The sequence below is a fragment of the Neodiprion fabricii genome, chromosome 2, assembly GCF_021155785.1.
Source record: "Neodiprion fabricii isolate iyNeoFabr1 chromosome 2, iyNeoFabr1.1, whole genome shotgun sequence".
NCBI classification, from domain to species: Eukaryota; Metazoa; Arthropoda; class Insecta; order Hymenoptera; family Diprionidae; genus Neodiprion; species Neodiprion fabricii.
The window spans coordinates 40,755,458-40,775,765 of record NC_060240.1 but is presented as its reverse complement, the minus strand read 5'-3'; the positions used below and the strand labels follow the sequence as shown (position 1 = coordinate 40,775,765).

Genomic DNA, 20,308 nt, shown 5'->3' with positions numbered 1-20,308 from the left:
TTTAGTGAAACGCATGGCATCAAGTGGACAAACGGTTGTGGGGAGCTCCACGTTCGATTTGTATTTTATAGGAGATAGCGCCACAAGACGATAACTAGTCCAGATGTAATATTAAGATATAATACGAAAAGGGGCAAGAGCTAGTAAATACAATTATACAATACTTCTATGAGTCGTCTGTGACTCAGTTTCTTAGACCTCGACGGAGAAGGTAATTAGCTGTCATTAAACATTATCTATAAAAAAATGTAGCTAGCAATCTCCGGGTAAATCACACCAAATTATGCAAGGGATTGTTTCGAAATAAGACATGTAGAGGAACCGTTGTGAGTTGAGCTTAAAAAATTGGTGAAATACAGATTCAATCACGTTGTAATTATCAGCTGTTGATAAATACATTTGACACGAATTAAATTCAATGAAAAGAACGAAATTCGTAAAATAATAATGACAATGTGACGGGATTTAAATTTTGGCTACCAGTTGAAGTTAACTCAAATGGGGCCCTAAAAATTAGATATACCGAGAAGCGAGTAACCCGAATTAAAAAAGAGACCTAGCTCTCGTTTCTCTTTTCGTAACATGATTTCACTGCATCTCACGAATTTAATAATAATATACATGTCGCAAATGATCACGAAATGCAACTCATCCTGATGCAGGGATGGCCTGTAGGAGAGGTTAGAAACGATCGAAGCGATATAATAATTATCGGGATCCGCGTTGATGCTGGCGATAATAGTGATCGATCGAATAGTGATCGGTATACCGTCTCTGATTAAGATTTGAAAAATACGTGGGTGGGCTCCTCTTTCAATTGACGTTCCTTTTTCGCGCCATTTCGTCGTTGTCAGTGATGCGACACGATGCTTCTCCTCACAATATTATCCTTTGACTTGCCCTGCATCGCGGGTTTTTTACTCAACAAGTCATCCTGGGATTCCGGTTCTTCTGCGTCGACGATTTGCTGCCAGGGCTTCGGATTCACGTAGGACGGCTTAGCGCGCTGATGGGCTACGCGGTCGGCAATCAATGAAATTCAAAAGAGAAGAAATCGATACAAAATGACCGAAGCCGAGGGGGGTCAACATCCCCCTTTACGCCAATATTTAATCAGCCTATAATTGTACTAACGTAGGAGTCCCTGAGTAGCAGGCCTCGGTCTGCTCTTCGCGCGTTCCCGCCACTTTTCGAAAGCCTCAGAGCTTTCCGCCAGTCTCTTTTTCCGCTCTTCCTCAATGGCCTTTTGTTTAAGCTCTTGTTCCTTCTGTTGTGCTACACAAACAGCAGGAAATGTACCATTTGGTATCGACACGCTGAGCGTCTCCTCCACGCGACGAAATCACACATTATCAATAATGGTATTACTCAATTCAATTGACTAAAAGAAAGTGAAACGAAACCTTTCTGCGCTGCTTCCTTTTTCCTCGCCCACTGCTGAAGATGTATTATCTTCGCGATGGCGGCTCGATCTTCGACCGACTTCAGCCGCCTTTGAAATTCGAGTTCCTGTTCGACAGCCAGTTTCCTATCCGCCTCTTCCTTCTTCTTCCGTTCCTGCCATCTTAAAAAATTCTCTCGTTCCTTCCGCTCGCGCTCAACTCGCTCCCTCTCAGCCCGTTCCTCTTCCTGCCGACGTCTGAGTTCGGCCCTGCGCTCAGCTTCGCTTTTCTGGAGAGCAGCCCGCTGCTTCTTCCGGACCCATTCCTGATGGGCGATTCTACGAGCAAGAACTGGGCCGCTCGTTCTGCTGTCAGAGAATGTAGAACTCGAGACCGACGAGGAGGAGAGCTGCACTATTCTTCGACAATTCGCAGAAAACCTGAAGCAGAAGTTACGTGTCCATTTATTCTCAGCTTTCGAGCTAGAAATTAAGGACAACGAGGCATGGCGCACCTGTGGACGTCCTCCTGATCCGCGGCCGTGTCTCCATCATCGTAAATTTTTGAAGACCCATCGATTACGCACCGCCTCACGAGCCGAGTGACGGACTTTGAATTGTTCGTCAGGGTAAGCGTCGAGGTCCGCGATGTGTCTGACTGAGAACTGCATCGGTACGTGTCCGCTGCACCCAGGTCAACCTGATCACTGGGGGCATCACCTTCGCCGATACTGGGGGAGTCTTCGTTGACTGATAGGGTGGAGAGCCCGTCTGCAAGACCGTTCGAATCGCCGTAACGGACCTCGACGACGACGGTTGCCTCCTCGTCGGTGCTTGTACGGGACGTCCTCACGTTCTCGGCGAAGCCGTTCGAGGGTGTGAGAGACTCCGCGTATATCGCTGGGTTTATGAAACGAACCTCGGTACTGGATGGAGACGATTTTTGTTCCGCGTTTTGAGATCGATGGGACGCTGCGGAGTAACCGTTTGATATTCTGGCCCCGTTGTGCTCAGGGTCGTTGAATTTCGAACGCAGGTTTTTACAGGGCGGGTGAACGATTTCATCTTTCATTAAATACCAGCTGTCAATGTCACTGTCATCGGCCATCACTGTCCAACATTTAACCCTGGTCGAGGACCTGGAATTCCGATTGGCGGTATTTTTAGAGGAAATCGTTTAAAATAAGCGCCAATTTTTTACCCTGCGACTTTCCGCGTTGGGTAAGGCAGAGATTAATGCGCTACTTACAGATGAATGAATGTTTATCCATAATAGGTACTAGGATGTTGAGCTTTTTATTCAAACAATGGCGATTTCCCGGTAACTTCGATGACAAACGATCTACAGTTTTCAGGATATGTTGTAAATCTATCGGTTTCGTTCAAAGTCTCACCACTCAAATACGTATTTTGCATCTGGTTTCGAACCTCCTCCATCAAGCAGTTTCCTAAATTGTTTTAAACTCACTACTCCGGAGATTGAATTTCGGCGGTCCTAGTCACTGATGTTTTACGACTTTGGTAGCCGATCACAAACCGCAAAAAAAAAAAAAACACTATTCTCGACCACTCGCTATCCGCTATACCACATTTACAAATGCCAGACTGATCTAGCCAACTTCTCTTCATTCTTTCACGCGTATTGCCGCAGAGAATAAATAATTGAAAGTCACTCGATATCAAAATTCCAGTAATAGGCGCTGGTGGTCCCAAAATTTTTATGAATATAAAATCCATGGTAAAATCAATCCTAAGCGAAGATTATTACTTGGTAATCTAGTGTCGTTGCGATAGTAAATGAATTTGTCCATGCTACTAATAAATCGCAGATTTCTGTGACACTCAAGAAACTCCAATTTCATTCCAACACTTGAATCCTATTCTAATTTCAATAAGCCTGTTTCTCCCGGAGCCAAAAGTCTGCGTTACGTGTAAGAATCAAGTAATCTAAGTTTGGTAAGCAAACAAAGATTAGAGTAAACGATACAGCCCGAAAACTGCGAGGTTCCGCTTGTGCTGCCCGAACACGACTAACACACCTCACACAACCCTAGACCGATCGGAGCGAGCTGCGACTGGCGATCTCTGTTTGTAACGCGATTCAATGGTTACTGATTTGTCATCGCCAGCGACGATTGGCTTAAATTTGAATACTATGAACCGGTGTATATATGCATGCACATGTACAAAAGTTTTGTGATCGATGAATTTACGCTACATGGTATATACCATGAATTTTCCTACATGCTGAACGATTCGTGCGCATGATTCAGGCAAGCGGGGTTACAAAGTTTTCCGTCAACGAAAACCGAAACCGAAACCAAAAAACGTAACCGACAATGCGTCTTCTGTGTTAAGTGGTATGTCTGCTGGTTGCACCGGTACTACAGAACACCATTATTATTTGTCTGAACTACGCATTATCTTAATTACACTATCTTAGCATTCACTGTCCGTTTGAAGCGTTTGGAGTGTTGATTCAGTTGCTCTCTGCCGGGCGTTATTTTTCGGAAGATAAAGTTTTAGTGAATTTGAAGTGTAATGAAAATTGAAGATATCTTTAATATTAGTTTAGTAAACTGTATTCATACAAATAAATACAAATCCATGAAACAAACGTAATAGACCGCTTAGTGATTTTTGTTTGGTTGCTTCAATAAATTGCGATGTAATTACGCGAGTAAAGAGAAGAGTGAGTCTTTTAGTATTATGATTATAATATGGTAATAGTAATATTCGTCATAATTCTTATTATAAAACGATTATTAATTGCACTAGGAACGTTTTCCCAAAGCCTTCTGTGTTAATTCCGTCTTTTTTTGTTGTGCCAATTCCTTTTGTTTCTTTTCATCCTCCCGCTGCTTAGCAGCCTCTGCTCGCTGCTGCTTAATTATTGCTAGCCGAGCCAGATCCGCACGTGCTTCATCTGTTTTACCCTCAGCATGGAGTTTCTGGTAGTTTGCCTTTGCTCTTTGTTTCTCCAGTTCTTCCCTACGACCCAAAACGATTTGTGTTACAAGATTGGAATAACTACCAGTCGAACAACACATTGCAAATCACGTTGCATTCAGAGTAGTTATTTATCAGATCAATAAGTACCTTTCTCTTCGTGAAAGTTCGGGCTTGGATGATTTCGCTAGCGCCTCATTCAGCTGGGATAATTTCTTCACTTTTTTCTGCACCCTATTCGGATTTTCTACTTGAATTAGATTTTCTACCCCTTTTGCTTTCCCCTGTAAATAATGGATTTTATATATATGATTCAAGGAGTTGGTTCACTATTGGTAACATAGAATTGTTTTCGTAATGCCATTAGGTTTTGAGTATTGAAAACGAGCAAAAATAAAAATAGCAAGGAAATGTGAGTCACACAGTTGTCGGTAACATGATGCAATACATTTCTTAATTAGACGGTATCACGTGACTGAATAAAATGATGTTTGTTGAACGAACTGTGCCATCGTTGTAGGCAATAGTTTTGATAAATTAAACTACCGACAATAGAATGATGGAAATCTTGAATGTCATATAAGTTTTTGTGTAATGCGGAGAAAAGTAAGAGTTTCAAGGAATCCTCATTACATCTGGGTCCGAGTCCGACTCGGATTCACTGTCGCTTTCCGATTCAGACTCATTGACTTTCTTCAGCTTGTCACCGCCAGCTGCTTTGGATTGTTCCTGCTCCTCCTCTTCACTGGAACTCGCATCTCCTCTTGTTTGCTGTATTCAGATGGGTTACAAGTTTATTACAGGCAAATTCCGGGACGTGTATTATTGCTCACAAAAGTTAACCTCAAAATGCTAACCCTCCACTGTCGTTGTTTTTCTTCCTGCCTTCGCTGCTCCTCCAACTCTTCAGGATTCGTGAAGCGGCGATTTCTGCCCTTGTGATTAACGAACTTTCCTGAAAAATATGCGATTCTATTGGTTATTCGGTCCGCGGGAGTCCAGAATGATTTCAGTACAAGAACGTGCTCGTGTATTACATTTCGTACTTGTACACTGGTATTTCGTGCTGATTACGAAAATGGAGATTTTCACCTCCCGTCTACTAACCTCGTGGCATTTTTCGGCGAATTAAATATAGGATAACCTTCGACGAATATTGGATAAAAAAAGTTCCACAATTATGTATTTATCTTCACTCCGCTGGCCCTAATTTTCACTCGATACTCCTAACCGCTCAGTCTCTTGTCAAGCTCCGTATTGCTGCTTTGGTAGGCAACTACTACGAGCAACGCAGTTCAAGGACAAACTGACGAGCATACGCGATTGAAATCTTGAAGCAACAAAAAAACCTACAACATGCGCCATCTGGCGAAATTTTTTTGCACACACCTGGGTCTATCATCGCCAGAGGCCATTGTCATGAAGTATTACTTCGTGGCCATTGTCTGCTTCTTTGATTGACCAATGACCAGGAAGGAATTTGCGTAAACGTCAAACAAAACCATTCGAAGTAGTATTCGATTGATTAGATTGATTTACTTTATTTCGCCTCAAGTCGAGTATGCCGAAAGTTCGAAGAAGCAAGAAGCCACCTCCGGATGGTTGGGAATTGATCGAGCCAACGCTGGAGGAATTGGAACAAAAAATGCGAGAAGGTTAATAATCAATCCGTACGATGTCGACATAACCAAAGATTAGCTCAATTTCACAAATTTCTTGCTTCATGTTTTACAGCTGAAACCGAGCCACACGAAGGAAAGAGAAAACAAGAATCATTGTGGCCCATATTTAAAATTCATCATCAGAAATCTCGTTACATTTACGATTTATTTTATCGTCGCAAAGCCATCAGCAGAGGTTAGTAGTGGGCAGAACCTTAATGTTTGGAAAAATTTTGTTCGTGAATTATCTCTCGTTCCAGAGAAAGAGAAGTATAGATTGAATAAATATTAATCAAATACTACTCGGAAATTTCCTCACTAATTTGTATTGATTTGGGCTTGAATTTAATTTCAGAACTCTATGATTACTGTCTCAATGAGAATATAGCTGACAAGAATCTAATAGCCAAGTGGAAGAAGGTTGGTTATGAGAATCTGTGCTGCCTGCGATGTATCCAAACCAGAGATACAAATTTTGGTACAAATTGCATCTGCAGGGTTCCGAAGGGAAAGTTGGAGGAGGGAAGAATAGTCGAGTGCATTCATTGTGGATGCCGCGGTTGCTCCGGCTGATGGAATGAATGTAAAATCATTATGATAATAATAATAATATAAGGCACTGATTTATTTAAAAATTCATAACTCGTTTAACGGGGTGTAAGTGAATACTTGTCTGTGTCTGTTTTTTTTCTTCCTCTTTTTCATCTCTTCCAGTATTTTGTTTCCTTTTTTATGTAAATAAAAGCATTCTTGTACGTGTATCTGTTTCTATTTGATCATAAAGTTCCATTTGTTGTGTTCTAAAAATCTGGCTGCAAAGTGCAGTGGTGTTTGTATAGTCCAGTCGTAAGTAACGGCCTTGTTCGCGCATTCTATGGTCATCCTGAGCGTATCGTCATCCTTTTTCTCACTCGTGAATATTATCCTTGTGCCCAATTGCATTTTGGGCAATTGCATCAGCTTCTCTTCTCCGTCTATGAATATGTTACCATTTGGCGTTATCAAAAGTGCTCTGCTCCTCTTCAAGCTTTCGTTCACACCATCAGGTTCTAGTACTAGTCCAATTCCTTCATCATTGCTCCCTGACGCTGTCTCTAAGAACTATAGTATATACATCGGTCATTATCAAATGTATATTATTCATTTTTCCATATTTATTAACTTACTTTGAACTCTATGATGTGGTCCGTGCCGAACTGTGCACTCCGAGATAACAGTGTGCTAAGATTCCGTGTAATCTTGGTAGCAATTCGGCCACTGTTTGTAACAAGATAGTCCGCATTGTTCATGTCCCAAGCTGAAATCGAGATTATCGAATTAGATTTGGGTACTACAATGTTTGTTTTTACTGACTCGTGTTTTTTTGGCATTGGCAATTACAGTAGGCTGGTATTGAAGTTCGGGTAATTCGATGAATGCTCCAAGCAGTGTCGGGCATTTGGATTCCCACCCTTAGGGTGATTGGTTGATCGACGGGTATTTCTCTGATGAAACATGACGTGTCAGGGCCTACGTAAACAGTTTCAAAAGCAGGTGAAGTCGGCTCGATAATTTCTCCTAGTGCTTTTTGCACTATGAATGTTTGCTCCTCGGAAGCATACTCAGGATCTACAATGTGCCACTTTAGCCGTAGACCTGCTGGTCGATCAAGTACTTCTGTAAACTGTGCAGGACCCATTCGCAACACACAGCCCAAGCACGATATTCGATCTAGAATTTCTTTCTTTGCTTCCTCACTAGGTGGACTGAAAGTCACGTAGGGTAGCTCCTCTAGCATCGGAACTGCTGGTATCCTAAAATTTAAACGTAAAGAAAAGTAGCAATTGTATAAATGACATGGTTGAAAATTACTATGATGCATACCTCCCCATGTGGCTTGTGGCGGTGATAATCTTTCCAAGTCTGTCTCTGTTGAAGGTAACAGGATTTGTGAGCATAGTATCTGTTAACACTATGAGATGTCGAGTGCTGCGAATTTGAGCGTCTACTTCTTGTTTGCAGGCTCTCAAGGGAGCAAGGCCTTCGCATTTAAGCACCTCGGTTTCCAATTTCACTAAATCTCGTCTCTTCTTGATCTCCTTACACAAGTTGTCCAATATAAGCTGATATGTTTCATCAATGTTCTTCAATGTTCGTTCACTGCTGTTTATTATCTACAATGAAAAGAACAATAGTGTTTCCTTTGCTGTGATAGTGCCTTCATCCTCATCTAATTCTAACAATAAGACTGGAAAACGCCTACCTGGTCGTCTGCATTTCTGAGGTCATTCAACTGTTCATCTAATTTGGCTAAATACTCTTCAGCGGATTTGATGATATCCTTAATGTGTGCTTCTACTTGTTCTGGCAGCTGGACTCCTTCGTCACTAATGCCCTCCTCAATATCAAGCACAGAGTAGTCGAGATTCCAGTTTGCATCAATGTGCTGTTGACACTGCTGTAATCTGCTCATTGCATTTTCTAATCTCGTCGTAAGCTCATCTTTTTTCGTATTATTGTCTCCAGCCTCCTTTGTTTCAGTGAAACTGACTTGGAGCCTCGGCTTGGACACTGTATTTTTTGTACACGGTAAACTGTCACTCTGGACATCTTTTTCCTTGTTGATATGTTGTGCCAAACCCATCGGTGGTTCCAATGCTTGCTTCTCCATCTCTGCAGTTTCGGCTTTCCAATTGACGTCAGTTGGTATTTGCTCAGTTTCTAGAATTTCCGATGATAAACTAATTCTATTTTCGTCAGAATTACAAGCTCCACATTTGTTATGTATTGAATTGCTGATATTAGTGTAAAAATTATCATTGGGTGCAAGAATTGATGTAAGGTAGTTATTGATGTCATAGGAAATGGGATCACTGGACAAGCTTGGATCATCTTTTTTTGGATCTAGGATTAGTTTGGGAGAATGATCGATTGATCTCAACAGGCCAATGTCTAAAGTAACAGGTCTATCATTTCTACAAAGTATTTTTCCACTTAAAGCCCTTTTGATGCGTTCATCAAGAGAAGCGTTTTCTGCAGACACTATTTCTTCTGATAACGAATGGTCTTGTACCATCTCATCATTATTTGCATCTAACAAACATCTCGAATTACTCATATCTGCAGGACGAATATCCTTCACTATGTAATCTCCTAATACGTGCAAAGTTGAAGGAAAAATTTCAACTTTCTCCGCTGTATTTCTCACGGCACTTTCTACTGCTTTAGTTTGTTTGACGTCTCTATCTAATCCATGATCTTTCACATAAGCGTCAAGCATGCCTTTCTGCGTTGTTACCATTTCATTGAGATTTGCTATGATCTGCTTGATACTGGAAATAGAGGAGTAGGAAATGGAGGAATTATACAACCCAGGTTTTGAAGGATACTCTAGAAAATTCTCTCTGTATTTACTTGTGATGTCAGCAGTGGCATTACTTGTTATGTTGATTTGGGGTAGCCTAGATGATATAATATTATCCAATGGGGGATTCACTATGGTTCTTCTATTATGTTCCACTGATTGACCCTTTTCTGCACAACTATTACTTGAGATCGAGTTAAAATTGTCCCTTATACATTCACTCTCAGTACATTTCTGTTGCGCATCACTAACCTTCATTGCAAGTTCCTTTATGTCAAACAAGCAATTTTCTTTACTCTTTTCTGCAAGATACTTAGATGTCAGTCTTTGCCATGAATATTGATATTCAGGCTCAATTAGATGAAGATCTTCGGTTGAAGTGAGCTTTGAATGGTTTTCACAATTTTGTACCTTCGGTTTAGAATTACAAACGTCATCTAATTGTAAGTTTTCATTCTTCAATGGTATTATCTGCCATGAATATTTAATCTCTACTTGCTGATCGCTTAGATTTCCATCAACATTGAGATGACAGTTAACTGTTCCTAATTGTTCCTCATTACCTTCACGAGTTAACGAACAGTCTAACAGATCTTGCCGAGAATATTTGAGTTCTGAATCAATGTCTAGTTGCTCCGTACAAGGGAGAATATGGTCATCTGAGTCTAAAGTTGTACGAAGCAAATCGTGTAATGAATACTTTAATCCAACAATCCTTGGAAGTCGTTCGTTCGAGTTATCCCCTAATTTTTCAACTTCTTGTTTCCCGGAATGGGATTCGGGATGAAGGAGAATACATGGTGAGTATCTTTTTTCAATAATACACTCATTGGAGTTATTAGAACATTCTAAAGTTAAAATATTCGATATTAAACTCTGCAACAGGTAGTCAACATCCATTGATAGTTGTATCATTCGATCATTAGTATCTGTATCATTTTTGACGAGTTTTATTTCATTTTCATATTCATCTTCACAGGAATCTTGCAGACATCCTGGATCTTGCCGCAAGAAACTTACTTTAGCATCACTCGTCAGCTTATTCATATCACAATCATCCAGATCAACATCGCATTCTTTTGTAGGAATTGAAACTTGATTAGCAACTTGTTCGTGACACTCCTGGTTACTTGTAGAAATACAGAAGTCAGAATTCAGACAATCTTCCAAACCTCCTTTCGTACATTCGATTCGTTCGTTATTGTTTGAATAAGCATGATGGAAAGAAAAAGTTCCAACTGGATTTTCAGTCACATTTGAACTAACATTATTGGCCACAGGAGTTCTAAGATCATATTCAGCTTGAGTGCTTGGTTGAGCAGCATAATTGACGTTGCTCTCACTTTCCGAACTTGAAATCATATTTAAGAATACTTTTGTTAACGAATCGTCCATCATGTTCAGTGATTTGATAGATATACACGACTGAGTTTCGAGAGGCGTAGGTACAGTGTTCACTGAGTCTTTAGATGATTGAACCGAAAGCTTATCTACTAGTGATATCTTTGGAGTCGGTGAAATACTACTTCTATCACTTTGACCAAATTGGAATAGTTTTGAATTTGATGATGAGCTTGGCTTTTCACTCCTTAATGATACTGATCGTTTTTCATCCATATGAGCATTCTTTGTAAGCAAATTTTTTCGGGGATGATAACAAGATTGGGATTTGGGAAAGACATCTATACGTGCTTTCGTCGCATGTGTGATATCGCTCACCTGAGAAATTAGTTGAGGAACAAATGAAAAAGAGTGAGTATACCAGGAGGCTAATTTAAATATAATCCTAAGTAGTAGATCATCACTGTGTTTCACCATTAGTAAGGGTTGGTTTATGGAACGCACCTGAATCAATGGATCAATACAGTTCTTTCGGAGGTTTTCACAATTCACAAGTGGTTTCAACGCCTGTGTATCAGATCTCTGCATTTTGGCAACTCCACATTTTTTCTTTTCAGTTTTTTGTTGAATGGGAAATAGTTTCCCAGGAGGAGGAGGCAATTTTACCGGGACCATCACATCTTTGGTTATCAACATAATGTCTGGTCTCAAGAGTGGTAAAGCGTTTTGATTCATGTGTTTCTTGCGTGTTTTTGATTTCGAATTCCGATTATTATCCATTTCTTCAAAGAAAGTTTCTAACGTAAAATAAGGGAGTGAGAGATTCAATTGTAATGAAAATATGAATTGCAATTTTCAGTATAAAATACCAAAAAATTATCGGGTCCCGGTATAAAACTACTCAAGGCTGACAATGGAATTGGATGGTGAAAAACATGAGAATAAAGGAATAATTTACACGGTGAGGGACTGTGATCGAAAACCATAATTTTTCAAGCTTGGTTAATTGAGGAAGCAAGGCATTAAATAATAATAAAATATGATTAGTTTTTATTGCATCTTAGCTTTTCAGTTCAAAATTACAGTATTGCAATCACGTTATAGGTTAGAAATATCTTAAACTTAAAACAGCAATATGCAGCGCATTCTCATACGTCAGGTACACCCGTAAAGAATGTTGAAATCTCGTACGAAATTGAAATGCTGGTAAGGATTGATGACAAGATAAAATTAAACCGTTCATCGGGTGTGGCTGAGGAAACAGGGATAAAAAAAAAGCTCATGCAGCGGGTGAAAGTAATTTAGAATATACAGTTTTCTACGTATTATTTGTTTGTATAAAATTAACTGACGTTCAACTGATTCTTCAGCCGGTTCTCCGATGGTGAAACGTTGATTATTGATGCGGCGATTACTCTTTACATAAGATATAAAAATGACCCGATTTTGAAGTCATGCTGTTTTAACTACATCGAAATTTAGAGGTGTAAACAAATTAAGCGAGACCGAAAAATAATACGGCATTGCTATATTTAGCGGTTACTTTGGGCAGAGCTGTCATCTGTGAATTACCAGAGAAACTCAATGGTGCTAGAAGGGTTGCGGTGATTCAGGCGCTAAACACAATGCAGAAGAAATTTAACAATACGAGACGATTCATTGATCAGTTACAATAAATAAATGTTGATGAATTTTCTGACAGTCAATCAAGTTTCACCAACTAGGACGTTCTCGAATTTTTAAATATCTCCTTCCAATATATTCGGCGGAATGTTGTCGACAAAACTTCGCATTCATTTCCAAACACAGCTTATATCTAAAGTTTATCTTTCGTTTCTTAAAATTGGGATACTTGTAACATCAACGGAAAAAATAATAATAAAATGTAAGACTTATACAACGTTAAATTACGACTTTGCCGAAGCTCGACAGCAAACGGCAATTTGTTCTCAGTTTTAAAAAGTTCGTCCTTTGCATGTGCGACAAAAACAAAGCGTTATTGATTTATGAAAACAAAAAAAAAGAACATGGATGATCTGTGATAAAAGTGTACCATCTACTCGGAACTTCCACGGTACATCAATCGAGGTTCAATGAGTTGTGACCAATTTAGGACAAACGCGTTCGAATCTTTGTTCTCTGTTTCATCGGTCTCAATATCGAACTTTCCCTGTGGAGCTTGTATCTCTCTTTTCCCATCTAAAAAATAGTGTATTAAACAAAAGATATTATACATTTTGAAATTATGAATTTCTTTCGATAGTTTTTTTTCTCGATGTTGGCAAAATTATAATTGCTATTTTCTCTAGAATTCGATAGAACTATTTTACGCTGAATAACCCCGATTTCTCAAATGATTAACTTCTTATTTATCGTATATAATCCTGCACTAATCTTAAAGTCTCTTACTTAGGATCGTAAAAAAACCAAAAGATAGTAAAAATCAATTACTGCTGTACCTATGATCTCGAAGACGTAGGTTGAATTGTCCGGCAAAATTTGAGATACTTGCGCAGTCACATACTTTGAAACTTGCGGCGTGTAGTCTTGGCCCATCTTCAACATCTGAAACCACCATTTTAAATTAGTCCCTCAATAAATTGATGTAGGTTTTCATCCAGGAGCTCATCCAGCATTTACCTTGAACCCAATGATATCGTTGACTCGTGCCTTGCTCTCCATTAAAACGTGTTTCTCAGGATCTACCTTTACCTCTGTGAATCTTGTAGGGGTTTGGCAATCTTCAGTTGATAATTCCTTGACTTCGTAGGAATCATGTTGCGGTTGCTGGTTTTTTTCAAGTTTTTTCTGCGCTGCAAATGTTATCGGTGTCGAACTTTGACGCAGGGCTAAAAGATTGGAAAGACTAGAGTTCGGGACAGATTTACTCCGAGGGGTGGTTTCTCTCGTTGAAGGCTTCCTGGAATCGCACGAGGCAGAGCTATCATAGCTGTCAAATTCTTGCTGCTCGACATCGCCAAAACGTATATGCTTTCCGTTAGGAATCGTGACCGAATTTATTATCTTTGGCTTCTTGTATTCAGACTCAACTAGTTCAGCTGCAACAGGTTCTTCTGGCTGTTCTTTGGTCTTAGACTTTCTTTGACGTGTGCGTTTTCGCTTATTTTTAAAGGGTGGCGAACCTTGCACCAGATTTTCATCCAGCGTACCAACTTCCATCTTTGATTCTGACGCGCTCTCTATTTGAGAATCATTCACCACGCTCAGAAATAATGTATTTCCATTGGTAGTTTCTGTACAAAGAAACGATAATAACAATTACATAAAAAATTTCAGTTTCAAACTGTGGGGTTTGAATCATTAAGAATTAGTCTAACCCGTTGAGTTGTGAAAATCATTTCCATTTGCGATCGAACCCTTTTCATTCTTCTCCTCCGCAGGGGGTTGTTTATGTTTTTTTGAAGATGAAATGATGGAGCTTGTATCGACCTGAACATCTGATTCAGCTTTGCCAGAATCTTGATCATTTTGTAATCCAGTGCCAGGTACAGCGCTGAAATATAGAACGTGTCGCATTTTGGGTAAGTAGATTTGAATCGCGATTTCATCAGAACGGAATAGAGAGACAGAGATAATGTGATACTCACACGATTGTTTCATTTTCTTTCAAAATACGGGCGTCTTCGTTCGGCGGTAAATACTCGCCGGTGTGAAGGAGCAAGTGTAACGGTTGTTGTATGTCGAAAACCTTGGCGATGTGATTTTGAAGGTGGCAGATGCAAGTTACCGTGCCTTTGTCGACGTAGACCCAACTGAAACGCCTCACGTCATCGTAGAAGGCCGACAGGTCGACTTTCACCCGGAAATTGCACATTTTTTGGGTCTTCGCGTGCCCGTCAGGATTTGAGGTTATTTACTCGGCTCTCACGGAATTGATTATTTTCAACGATACCACGTGTAGTGCCACCCGGCGAGATACAGAACCGCCTCAACCGAATCCAATTCCCCGCGTTTTGACAGTCAAACTGTCAAGCTGACAGCCTCATAGATGTCAGCTCATGCGTCGATAACTTTGACAAAGCGGGAAAAAACCCGCGAAAAGTATGGATTCAAACACTTTGGAGGTACTTCAGGGAAATCTGTGTCTGCAAGTTTACTAGAGTTGTTACACTATACAGCAACTGAATCTATACATATCTATAATATGAAGATCAATATTATAATTTTACATGCATGTTTAAATATTCGAATTCACTAATCCCGTATCACCTCGAATTACATCAAGATAATTAAATTGTAATGCCTAAAATCTTCAATAACATCCTATCACGAAGTTGAATTGATTATTCAGAAATCAATTACCACGACAAGCACCGTAATTAATTATCTTGTTCTGATAGTATCTCATAATTCCTCCGCATAACGATTCTCGTTCCGTTCGTCGATTTTTTTTTTCGTCAATATTCTCGTCAGAAAGATCGCATTACCATCAACTTTTTACGCAGGATGCTTCTATTCTTTCTCATGGTTTCGCATGATTTTGTATGTTATAGAATTATATACATAATATATTACTAAATGAACATGTTCGATTTATGACCAAATTCATTGACTATATTCTTCGGGCTTGCGTTCGATTTCTGTTCAACGTTAGATATCAGGAAAGTAAACTGCAAGTTGTAGCATACGATAAAAACTGATTTAGGGGTACACATATAATTAAAGGAGCACGATAATTATGGTTTAAAATTTGTACACCATTAATACCACGGTTTATTAGTATATTATATTCAGATAAATTCAAGACTTTCCACTTTCTCCTTGGCGAGCTTTCCAGAGAATTTCGATGCGAGCTCGTTTACGAGTTCCCAGAAAACGACCGGGTTTATATTGTGACTGAGTTGATGCAACAGGAACCAATCGCCGATATCAAAAGCTTGCACAATCGTCTCAGCCTGAGATCGTGGAATAAGCTGGGCCGTTGCTCGCAGCAGATAAACGCGAGCCCACGGCTGGGAGAAGACTATCATTCTGTGGCATAAAAATTCGTACAAAAAATCGATATGGTAAATATTGCAAATTAGATTTCAGCTCTAAGATACAGTACCTGTAAACAACGGCGAGGCCGCTAACTGCGGCCAAAAACACGAGCCAGAACCAGATGAAGACAAATATCTTCTCGTTGACTACGTTCAGAGGCAAAACGCAAAGAGCGTCGCGGGTTTGCGGCGAACCCGAAGCGCCAAAGGTGTGGATGGTGCACTTGGTCATCTTTGGGAAAAGCCTCGTCATGGGGTCCACTCTTTGGAACGGTCTCGATTCAATCGCAAACGCCGTTACCGCTGGTCCATATTTAGTGAATTGTCCTTCCAGGAACACGTCGAGCAGATACATCTGGCCAATCTGTATAATGTTAAAAGCTACGTCCGATTCACTCGGATCTTTAGTATTATGCCCATTGTATATTCTAGTCCGGGCATCTCCTAAAAAGCGCCCCTTTAGCCCGCCGACTGACGAACGTTGAGCTTCCTTTCAACTTCTGAATCAAAGGAAAAGATGAAGGAGCTTTTTCTGACTGCTCGCCAAGCTTTTAACGAACCTGCCTTAATTAAAAATCAACGACTTAAATACCCAGAAGGTTTGGCTCGGTTATTTCGCGTGCTTTTGTTTTTAACGTTGTAGCGATTTTCGGACTCGACGTTGCGTTATTTAATCCATCGTTCGCGTTTCCACAAGGATCGCGGTAGATCTGACGAGGGCAAGTCATGAATATCGAATCGTGACTGAATTTTCATCGAATTATAAGTACATTAATATATACACGTATACAGACGGTGAAATTCCAATTGGCAGCTGTCGTAAAGGAAATCAGGTGCGGTAGGTAATCGCGATATTTAAATTGAAAATATGTTTTAACGACCAAGACCCATACCGCGTTGCAGAAGTTGAGGATTTCACAAGTAAGGAATCTAAAGGCGTAGAAGTTGTGAGTATGCAGATTCGTGATGGCGAAGTATTCCACCAGCTGGTTCCTTCTCTCTTTAGTCCATTCGTCGCGGTAGAACGGGTTGTCGAGATTCACGGAGAGGAGTCTCACGGTTCCACGTTCCCAGACACCCCAGAGGGCTCGGGGTGTGTAGAACATCAGGGCCTGGAGCACGAGGACGAAGCATACCTGCTCGTTCAATTTTGGGGGGAAAAACGTTTTAGTTACAATACCCCGGAAGACATGCAGGGAATACGTTGTACCGCGGAAAATCCACCGTGCGAGGTGTTCCCCTTTTGCGGGACCTCGACAACCTCGTTAGCTGGGATTACGTAAATTCATTACTCTACTCCCTTGGCGGGAACGCACCCACCCATTGGTAGTAGCGATGCTGGTGAATTTCGTCGCCTTCAAGTGCTTGGCCCACACCAGGACTGGCCACGCTGATTCCCGGGATTCCGGTCAAGTGCCGCGAAACGGTGAACGTGCTGTAGATCCAGCAGTAGGCGTTCACGGAGTCCTTGTCTGCCGGATAAGGTTCGGGGAAATTGATAAGGGTCGTGATAATTGAGGCAATTGGATTACAAATTGGTAATGAAGAGGGTTCAAGGTTCGGGAATTAACCAGATCGTTGTGTTTTCTTTCATCTACTGCAGCTTCAGCTGCCGACCGATAATGCTGAAAAAATATTGTCCAGGACACTTGTCAGACGACCTACGTTAAGAACAGACCGCGTACATCAGGGTAGTCGTGTTACCTGATTATTCTTTTTTTAACATTAACTCTTCACGAGCATCCTCGAAATATTTCATATTAAAAAGTGCAAAAACAATACATTGGATTCGATTAAAATGAAATTAACCGCTGATGCATGATTCAGCTCATGGAGGCAGGGTCGATACCGAATCGTATAATCCTGTGCAGTAGACGGTAGAGAATAAGAGAAGATCCGAGATAAATATCTCGTATATAAGATCAGCGTTGGTATTCGGTGGAGCGTATTTTACTTTATAGGTATAATAACAGGCTGAAGCAGCCGCCCGCAGGGTAAGATGAGGTGGAATTATTCGAGTCATTCAATAACGCGACCTAAACGTTTTCCGATAGCTAATCAAAAACGTTTTCAACATGCTGCACCCAGCGGCTACCTAATTTCTTTTCGATCGCGTTTTAGCCGATCTACGCGTTATATAACCATTGTTTGCAAGTCTGCACCTCGTGACGCTGTACGTGACGTCAATTTATTCCATTGAGTCGGAAGAATGTGAATAATTAGTACGCGCAATAACGACACGGAAATTTTGCGAAAGAAATTGACTGCGGAATTTCGGGAGGGGGCAAAATAACCCCTCACAAATTAAATTAAATTAAAATAAATCAAAACGTACGAAATTGACGATTAAATGTGTGAGTTTAACGATTCGATGATTGCTCTGGGTGAAAATATAAAACCCTAGAGGGTGATGTTTGTCTGTAAGAAAGTACAATATAACCTAAAAACTCGTCGCCAGCTGAGTTGCGGAATGATAAATGAACGATATCGGGTACGTTTTTTTTTTGGAGGGGGGGATGCGGTTGTACCGATAGTTCCATCCGTGATGCAGGAAATGGGTTCGCCGATGTACTGCTTGGCGGTGACGAGGATGGCGCAGGCCGAGAGGAGGATAACGGTCGCCCGTGAATGGAGCCTGAAGACGATGTTGTCGACGCGGGCGGTTTCCTCCTGCAGAAGCGCCTTGAGGGAGTCGAAGAGATCGAGCATTTTCCTAGTTTCCAGTGCGTGTCGGCGATCGCGGGCGGGAGGTTGCGGAGGGTCGACTAAATACTGGCGTGAAATCAACCGAACCCAACGGCCGAGGGGAACAATGCAGTATATCAAACTGGGCTGATCCCCGTAAACTTTGAAACAATCGCGAGACTGCGGCAACGCGCGATCGTACTTTGTCATATCCGACGTTCCATTGTTACAAGTTGGCGCGAAGCGGCTCCAGCGCCAACCCTGCAACCACCCGATTGTTTAAATTTGACAATCTGCCCGTTGCCGCGGTAGGTTGTGGATGTATAATTTCGGAATTCCTCCTACGCTGTGCGTACATTATGAGCCAAGTCGCCGCCTCAAGATACGCCGTACGATGCGAATGCCTTGTGTTGAATATACGACACCGTAGGATGGTCCGTTTTTTAACTTTTAAAAAGTATTAAAATAATCGTTAGCGACCTCGAAATATTTTCTTACTTTTTCCAAGTTTTGCGACAATTCTTTTTCCCCAGTATTTTTCGTACCTTAAAAACAAGTTTAGAAAGAGAACCACCCTAATGACACCGCCAAACTATTTGAAATAGTCCGCCATGAAGACTACGTCGTAGGCTGTTAGCCAATATGGCTTCTCTCTTTCCCCTTTCCGTTTACAGTGATTGATAATGTTATATTCGTTTAAATTCACTAAGATCATTTTGACGTTGTGAACTGTTGTAATTAAATTTTCATGTGAAAAAAATATCGAAGCTACGTGAAGATATTAAATCGAGTGTGGCGCTTTTTATTCATAAAGCCCGACACCTTGCATTACAAATTGTTATTCATCATCGCGACGCCATGTTTGTTTGCTGCCTTCTTCACCGCTGCAAACGAATACGCTGCATAATGGTGTATTCTTCCGACTCTCCGTAATTTTTTACTTTTCTTCTCAATCTATGTGCGTACATGACATTAGATATAAAAGCTTGAGCAATGGCCTGTGCGGTTACAGCAGTGACGAATGGCAATGTCGAAAGCATCCTATCGGATAAATGTTCGAGGCTTCTTCTTTGTCGATTTGAATTTGTATTTTTTACAGTATAACTTTACGATAATGCGAATAACGAGAATAAATTTCATTCTTAAATCTATATCTCTCTATAATCGTGAAGAATATGTATGTGATCTGTGTAGACGGGCATAGCTGTAACGGAATGCGGAATGCGGAATAAAAGTATCTTTTATTATCTGAACCCAAGTGGAAATGGATTATCGAACAGTTGGTGTAGCAATATCACAGAACTCAAAGAGAATACCTACAGAGCTTGGGCTGCAGGCGTTCGCGCCCCACCAGGTCGAGCCCCGCGAGTACAAAGGAGATTAAAAGCTCAGTTGCGGGATGGAAGCCGTTTTACATTAATCTCTGTTTAAAATTTCATTACAGGTGCAGGAATGAAGATAAAAGTAATAAATCGACCGATGGGAGTTTCGACGCAGGCAGATTCGTGCAAAGCTGTATGGGTATGCTTCATAGCGAGTTGAACGAGCGAATTAGAATTCGCTAATTGAATCCGCTAATGCACATGATGCAAAATGTCAATGGTAATCGCGTGATTCGACATAAATGAAAGAGGAGTATGAGTATAATGTAAATGAAAGGAAAATCCCGAACAGTCGCTTTATTGCCCGCTACCGTAAACATGTGTATGTAAAATCTGCAGTGATAACGGTACGCAATTACCGCACATAGTCGACGAAATTGCTTCAAATCATCGCGTGTTCACGCGAGTTTAAAGCGAAATCAATACGCGGTACGGTCGTGGTCTGCATCATATGAATATTTATTATTACAGATACTGCATCAAAACGTATGATATATGTGCGCGTATGAGTTACAACAGTGAATTCGATTTAATAGAATCGAGAATTCAGCTACGAGGCGAATCAG

General features: G+C 40.8%; 6 protein-coding genes and 1 long non-coding RNA gene across 7 annotated transcripts; 2 read left to right on the top strand and 5 right to left on the bottom strand.

Moving 5' to 3' along the window:
• Positions 1–53: 53 nt before the first annotated feature.
• LOC124176314 (vicilin-like seed storage protein At2g18540) lies at positions 54–2,714 on the bottom strand. The gene is made up of 4 exons (XM_046557439.1): positions 1,897–2,714; positions 1,404–1,822; positions 1,135–1,275; positions 54–1,014 (listed from the first exon to the last, which is right to left on the bottom strand). Exons 1-4 carry the CDS (start codon positions 2,487–2,489, stop codon positions 851–853), a joined length of 1,317 nt encoding a protein of 438 aa, XP_046413395.1. The 5' UTR covers positions 2,490–2,714; the 3' UTR covers positions 54–850.
• A 1,233-nt stretch (positions 2,715–3,947) lies between these two features.
• LOC124176317 (28 kDa heat- and acid-stable phosphoprotein-like) lies at positions 3,948–5,636 on the bottom strand. Its single transcript, XM_046557442.1, has 5 exons — positions 5,438–5,636; positions 5,188–5,285; positions 4,964–5,101; positions 4,481–4,614; positions 3,948–4,372 (listed from the first exon to the last, which is right to left on the bottom strand). The coding sequence occupies exons 1-5, from the start codon at positions 5,445–5,447 to the stop codon at positions 4,156–4,158; spliced, it is 597 nt and encodes a 198-aa protein (XP_046413398.1). The 5' UTR covers positions 5,448–5,636; the 3' UTR covers positions 3,948–4,155.
• A 106-nt stretch (positions 5,637–5,742) lies between these two features.
• Positions 5,743–6,752, top strand: LOC124176319 (protein BUD31 homolog). Its single transcript, XM_046557444.1, has 3 exons — positions 5,743–5,985; positions 6,065–6,187; positions 6,347–6,752. The coding sequence occupies exons 1-3, from the start codon at positions 5,892–5,894 to the stop codon at positions 6,562–6,564; spliced, it is 435 nt and encodes a 144-aa protein (XP_046413400.1). The 5' UTR covers positions 5,743–5,891; the 3' UTR covers positions 6,565–6,752.
• Positions 6,477–12,747, bottom strand: LOC124176313. Its single transcript, XM_046557438.1, has 6 exons — positions 12,729–12,747; positions 8,234–8,691; positions 7,855–8,144; positions 7,372–7,784; positions 7,158–7,288; positions 6,477–7,092 (listed from the first exon to the last, which is right to left on the bottom strand). Exons 2-6 carry the CDS (start codon positions 8,639–8,641, stop codon positions 6,760–6,762), a joined length of 1,575 nt encoding a protein of 524 aa, XP_046413394.1. The 5' UTR covers positions 8,642–8,691; positions 12,729–12,747; the 3' UTR covers positions 6,477–6,759.
• Positions 11,293–11,640, top strand: LOC124176321. Its single transcript, XR_006869350.1, has 2 exons — positions 11,293–11,391; positions 11,535–11,640. It is a non-coding gene; the product is annotated as an uncharacterized LOC124176321 (long non-coding RNA).
• On the bottom strand, positions 11,703–14,658 carry LOC124176315. The gene is made up of 5 exons (XM_046557440.1): positions 14,284–14,658; positions 14,014–14,189; positions 13,316–13,929; positions 13,135–13,240; positions 11,703–12,874 (listed from the first exon to the last, which is right to left on the bottom strand). Exons 1-5 carry the CDS (start codon positions 14,508–14,510, stop codon positions 12,732–12,734), a joined length of 1,266 nt encoding a protein of 421 aa, XP_046413396.1. The 5' UTR covers positions 14,511–14,658; the 3' UTR covers positions 11,703–12,731.
• A 743-nt stretch (positions 14,659–15,401) lies between these two features.
• On the bottom strand, positions 15,402–18,917 carry LOC124175338 (innexin inx2-like). The gene is made up of 5 exons (XM_046555465.1): positions 18,204–18,917; positions 16,996–17,147; positions 16,569–16,811; positions 15,744–16,039; positions 15,402–15,667 (listed from the first exon to the last, which is right to left on the bottom strand). Exons 1-5 carry the CDS (start codon positions 18,568–18,570, stop codon positions 15,427–15,429), a joined length of 1,299 nt encoding a protein of 432 aa, XP_046411421.1. The 5' UTR covers positions 18,571–18,917; the 3' UTR covers positions 15,402–15,426.
• Positions 18,918–20,308: the final 1,391 nt, after the last annotated feature.

Bases quoted from the DNA above. Each gene is read 5' to 3' on its own strand.
- LOC124176319 (XM_046557444.1), top strand. From the start codon at position 5,892: ATGCCGAAAGTTCGAAGAAGCAAGAAGCCACCTCCGGATGGTTGGGAA. The intron at 5,986-6,064 runs GTTAATAATCAA...CATGTTTTACAG, and splicing joins GGAACAAAAAATGCGAGAAG to CTGAAACCGAGCCACACGAA. The intron at 6,188-6,346 runs GTTAGTAGTGGG...ATTTAATTTCAG, and splicing joins TCGCAAAGCCATCAGCAGAG to AACTCTATGATTACTGTCTC.
- LOC124175338 (XM_046555465.1), bottom strand. From the start codon at position 18,570: ATGACAAAGTACGATCGCGCGTTGCCGCAGTCTCGCGATTGTTTCAAA. The intron at 17,148-18,203 runs GTACAACCGCAT...CTTATCCGGCAG, and splicing joins CATCACGGATGGAACTATCG to ACAAGGACTCCGTGAACGCC. The intron at 16,040-16,568 runs GTATGGGTCTTG...AACATTATACAG, and splicing joins TCCTCAACTTCTGCAACGCG to ATTGGCCAGATGTATCTGCT.
- LOC124176314 (XM_046557439.1), bottom strand. From the start codon at position 2,489: ATGGCCGATGACAGTGACATTGACAGCTGGTATTTAATGAAAGATGAA. The intron at 1,823-1,896 runs GTGCGCCATGCC...CTTCTGCTTCAG, and splicing joins GATCAGGAGGACGTCCACAG to GTTTTCTGCGAATTGTCGAA. The intron at 1,015-1,134 runs GTTAGTACAATT...CCGACCGCGTAG, and splicing joins TGCTACTCAGGGACTCCTAC to CCCATCAGCGCGCTAAGCCG.
- LOC124176313 (XM_046557438.1), bottom strand. From the start codon at position 8,641: ATGGAGAAGCAAGCATTGGAACCACCGATGGGTTTGGCACAACATATC. The intron at 8,145-8,233 runs GTAGGCGTTTTC...TTTTCATTGTAG, and splicing joins TCAGAAATGCAGACGACCAG to ATAATAAACAGCAGTGAACG. The intron at 7,785-7,854 runs GTATGCATCATA...TTTAAATTTTAG, and splicing joins GCCACAAGCCACATGGGGAG to GATACCAGCAGTTCCGATGC.
- LOC124176315 (XM_046557440.1), bottom strand. From the start codon at position 14,510: ATGTGCAATTTCCGGGTGAAAGTCGACCTGTCGGCCTTCTACGATGAC. The intron at 14,190-14,283 runs GTGAGTATCACA...TCTATATTTCAG, and splicing joins AAAGAAAATGAAACAATCGT to CGCTGTACCTGGCACTGGAT. The intron at 13,930-14,013 runs GTTAGACTAATT...TTCTTTGTACAG, and splicing joins TGATTTTCACAACTCAACGG to AAACTACCAATGGAAATACA.
- LOC124176317 (XM_046557442.1), bottom strand. The intron at 5,102-5,187 runs GTTAGCATTTTG...ATCTGAATACAG, and splicing joins AAAAACAACGACAGTGGAGG to CAAACAAGAGGAGATGCGAG. The intron at 4,373-4,480 runs GTACTTATTGAT...TTTGGGTCGTAG, and splicing joins GAACTTTCACGAAGAGAAAG to GGAAGAACTGGAGAAACAAA.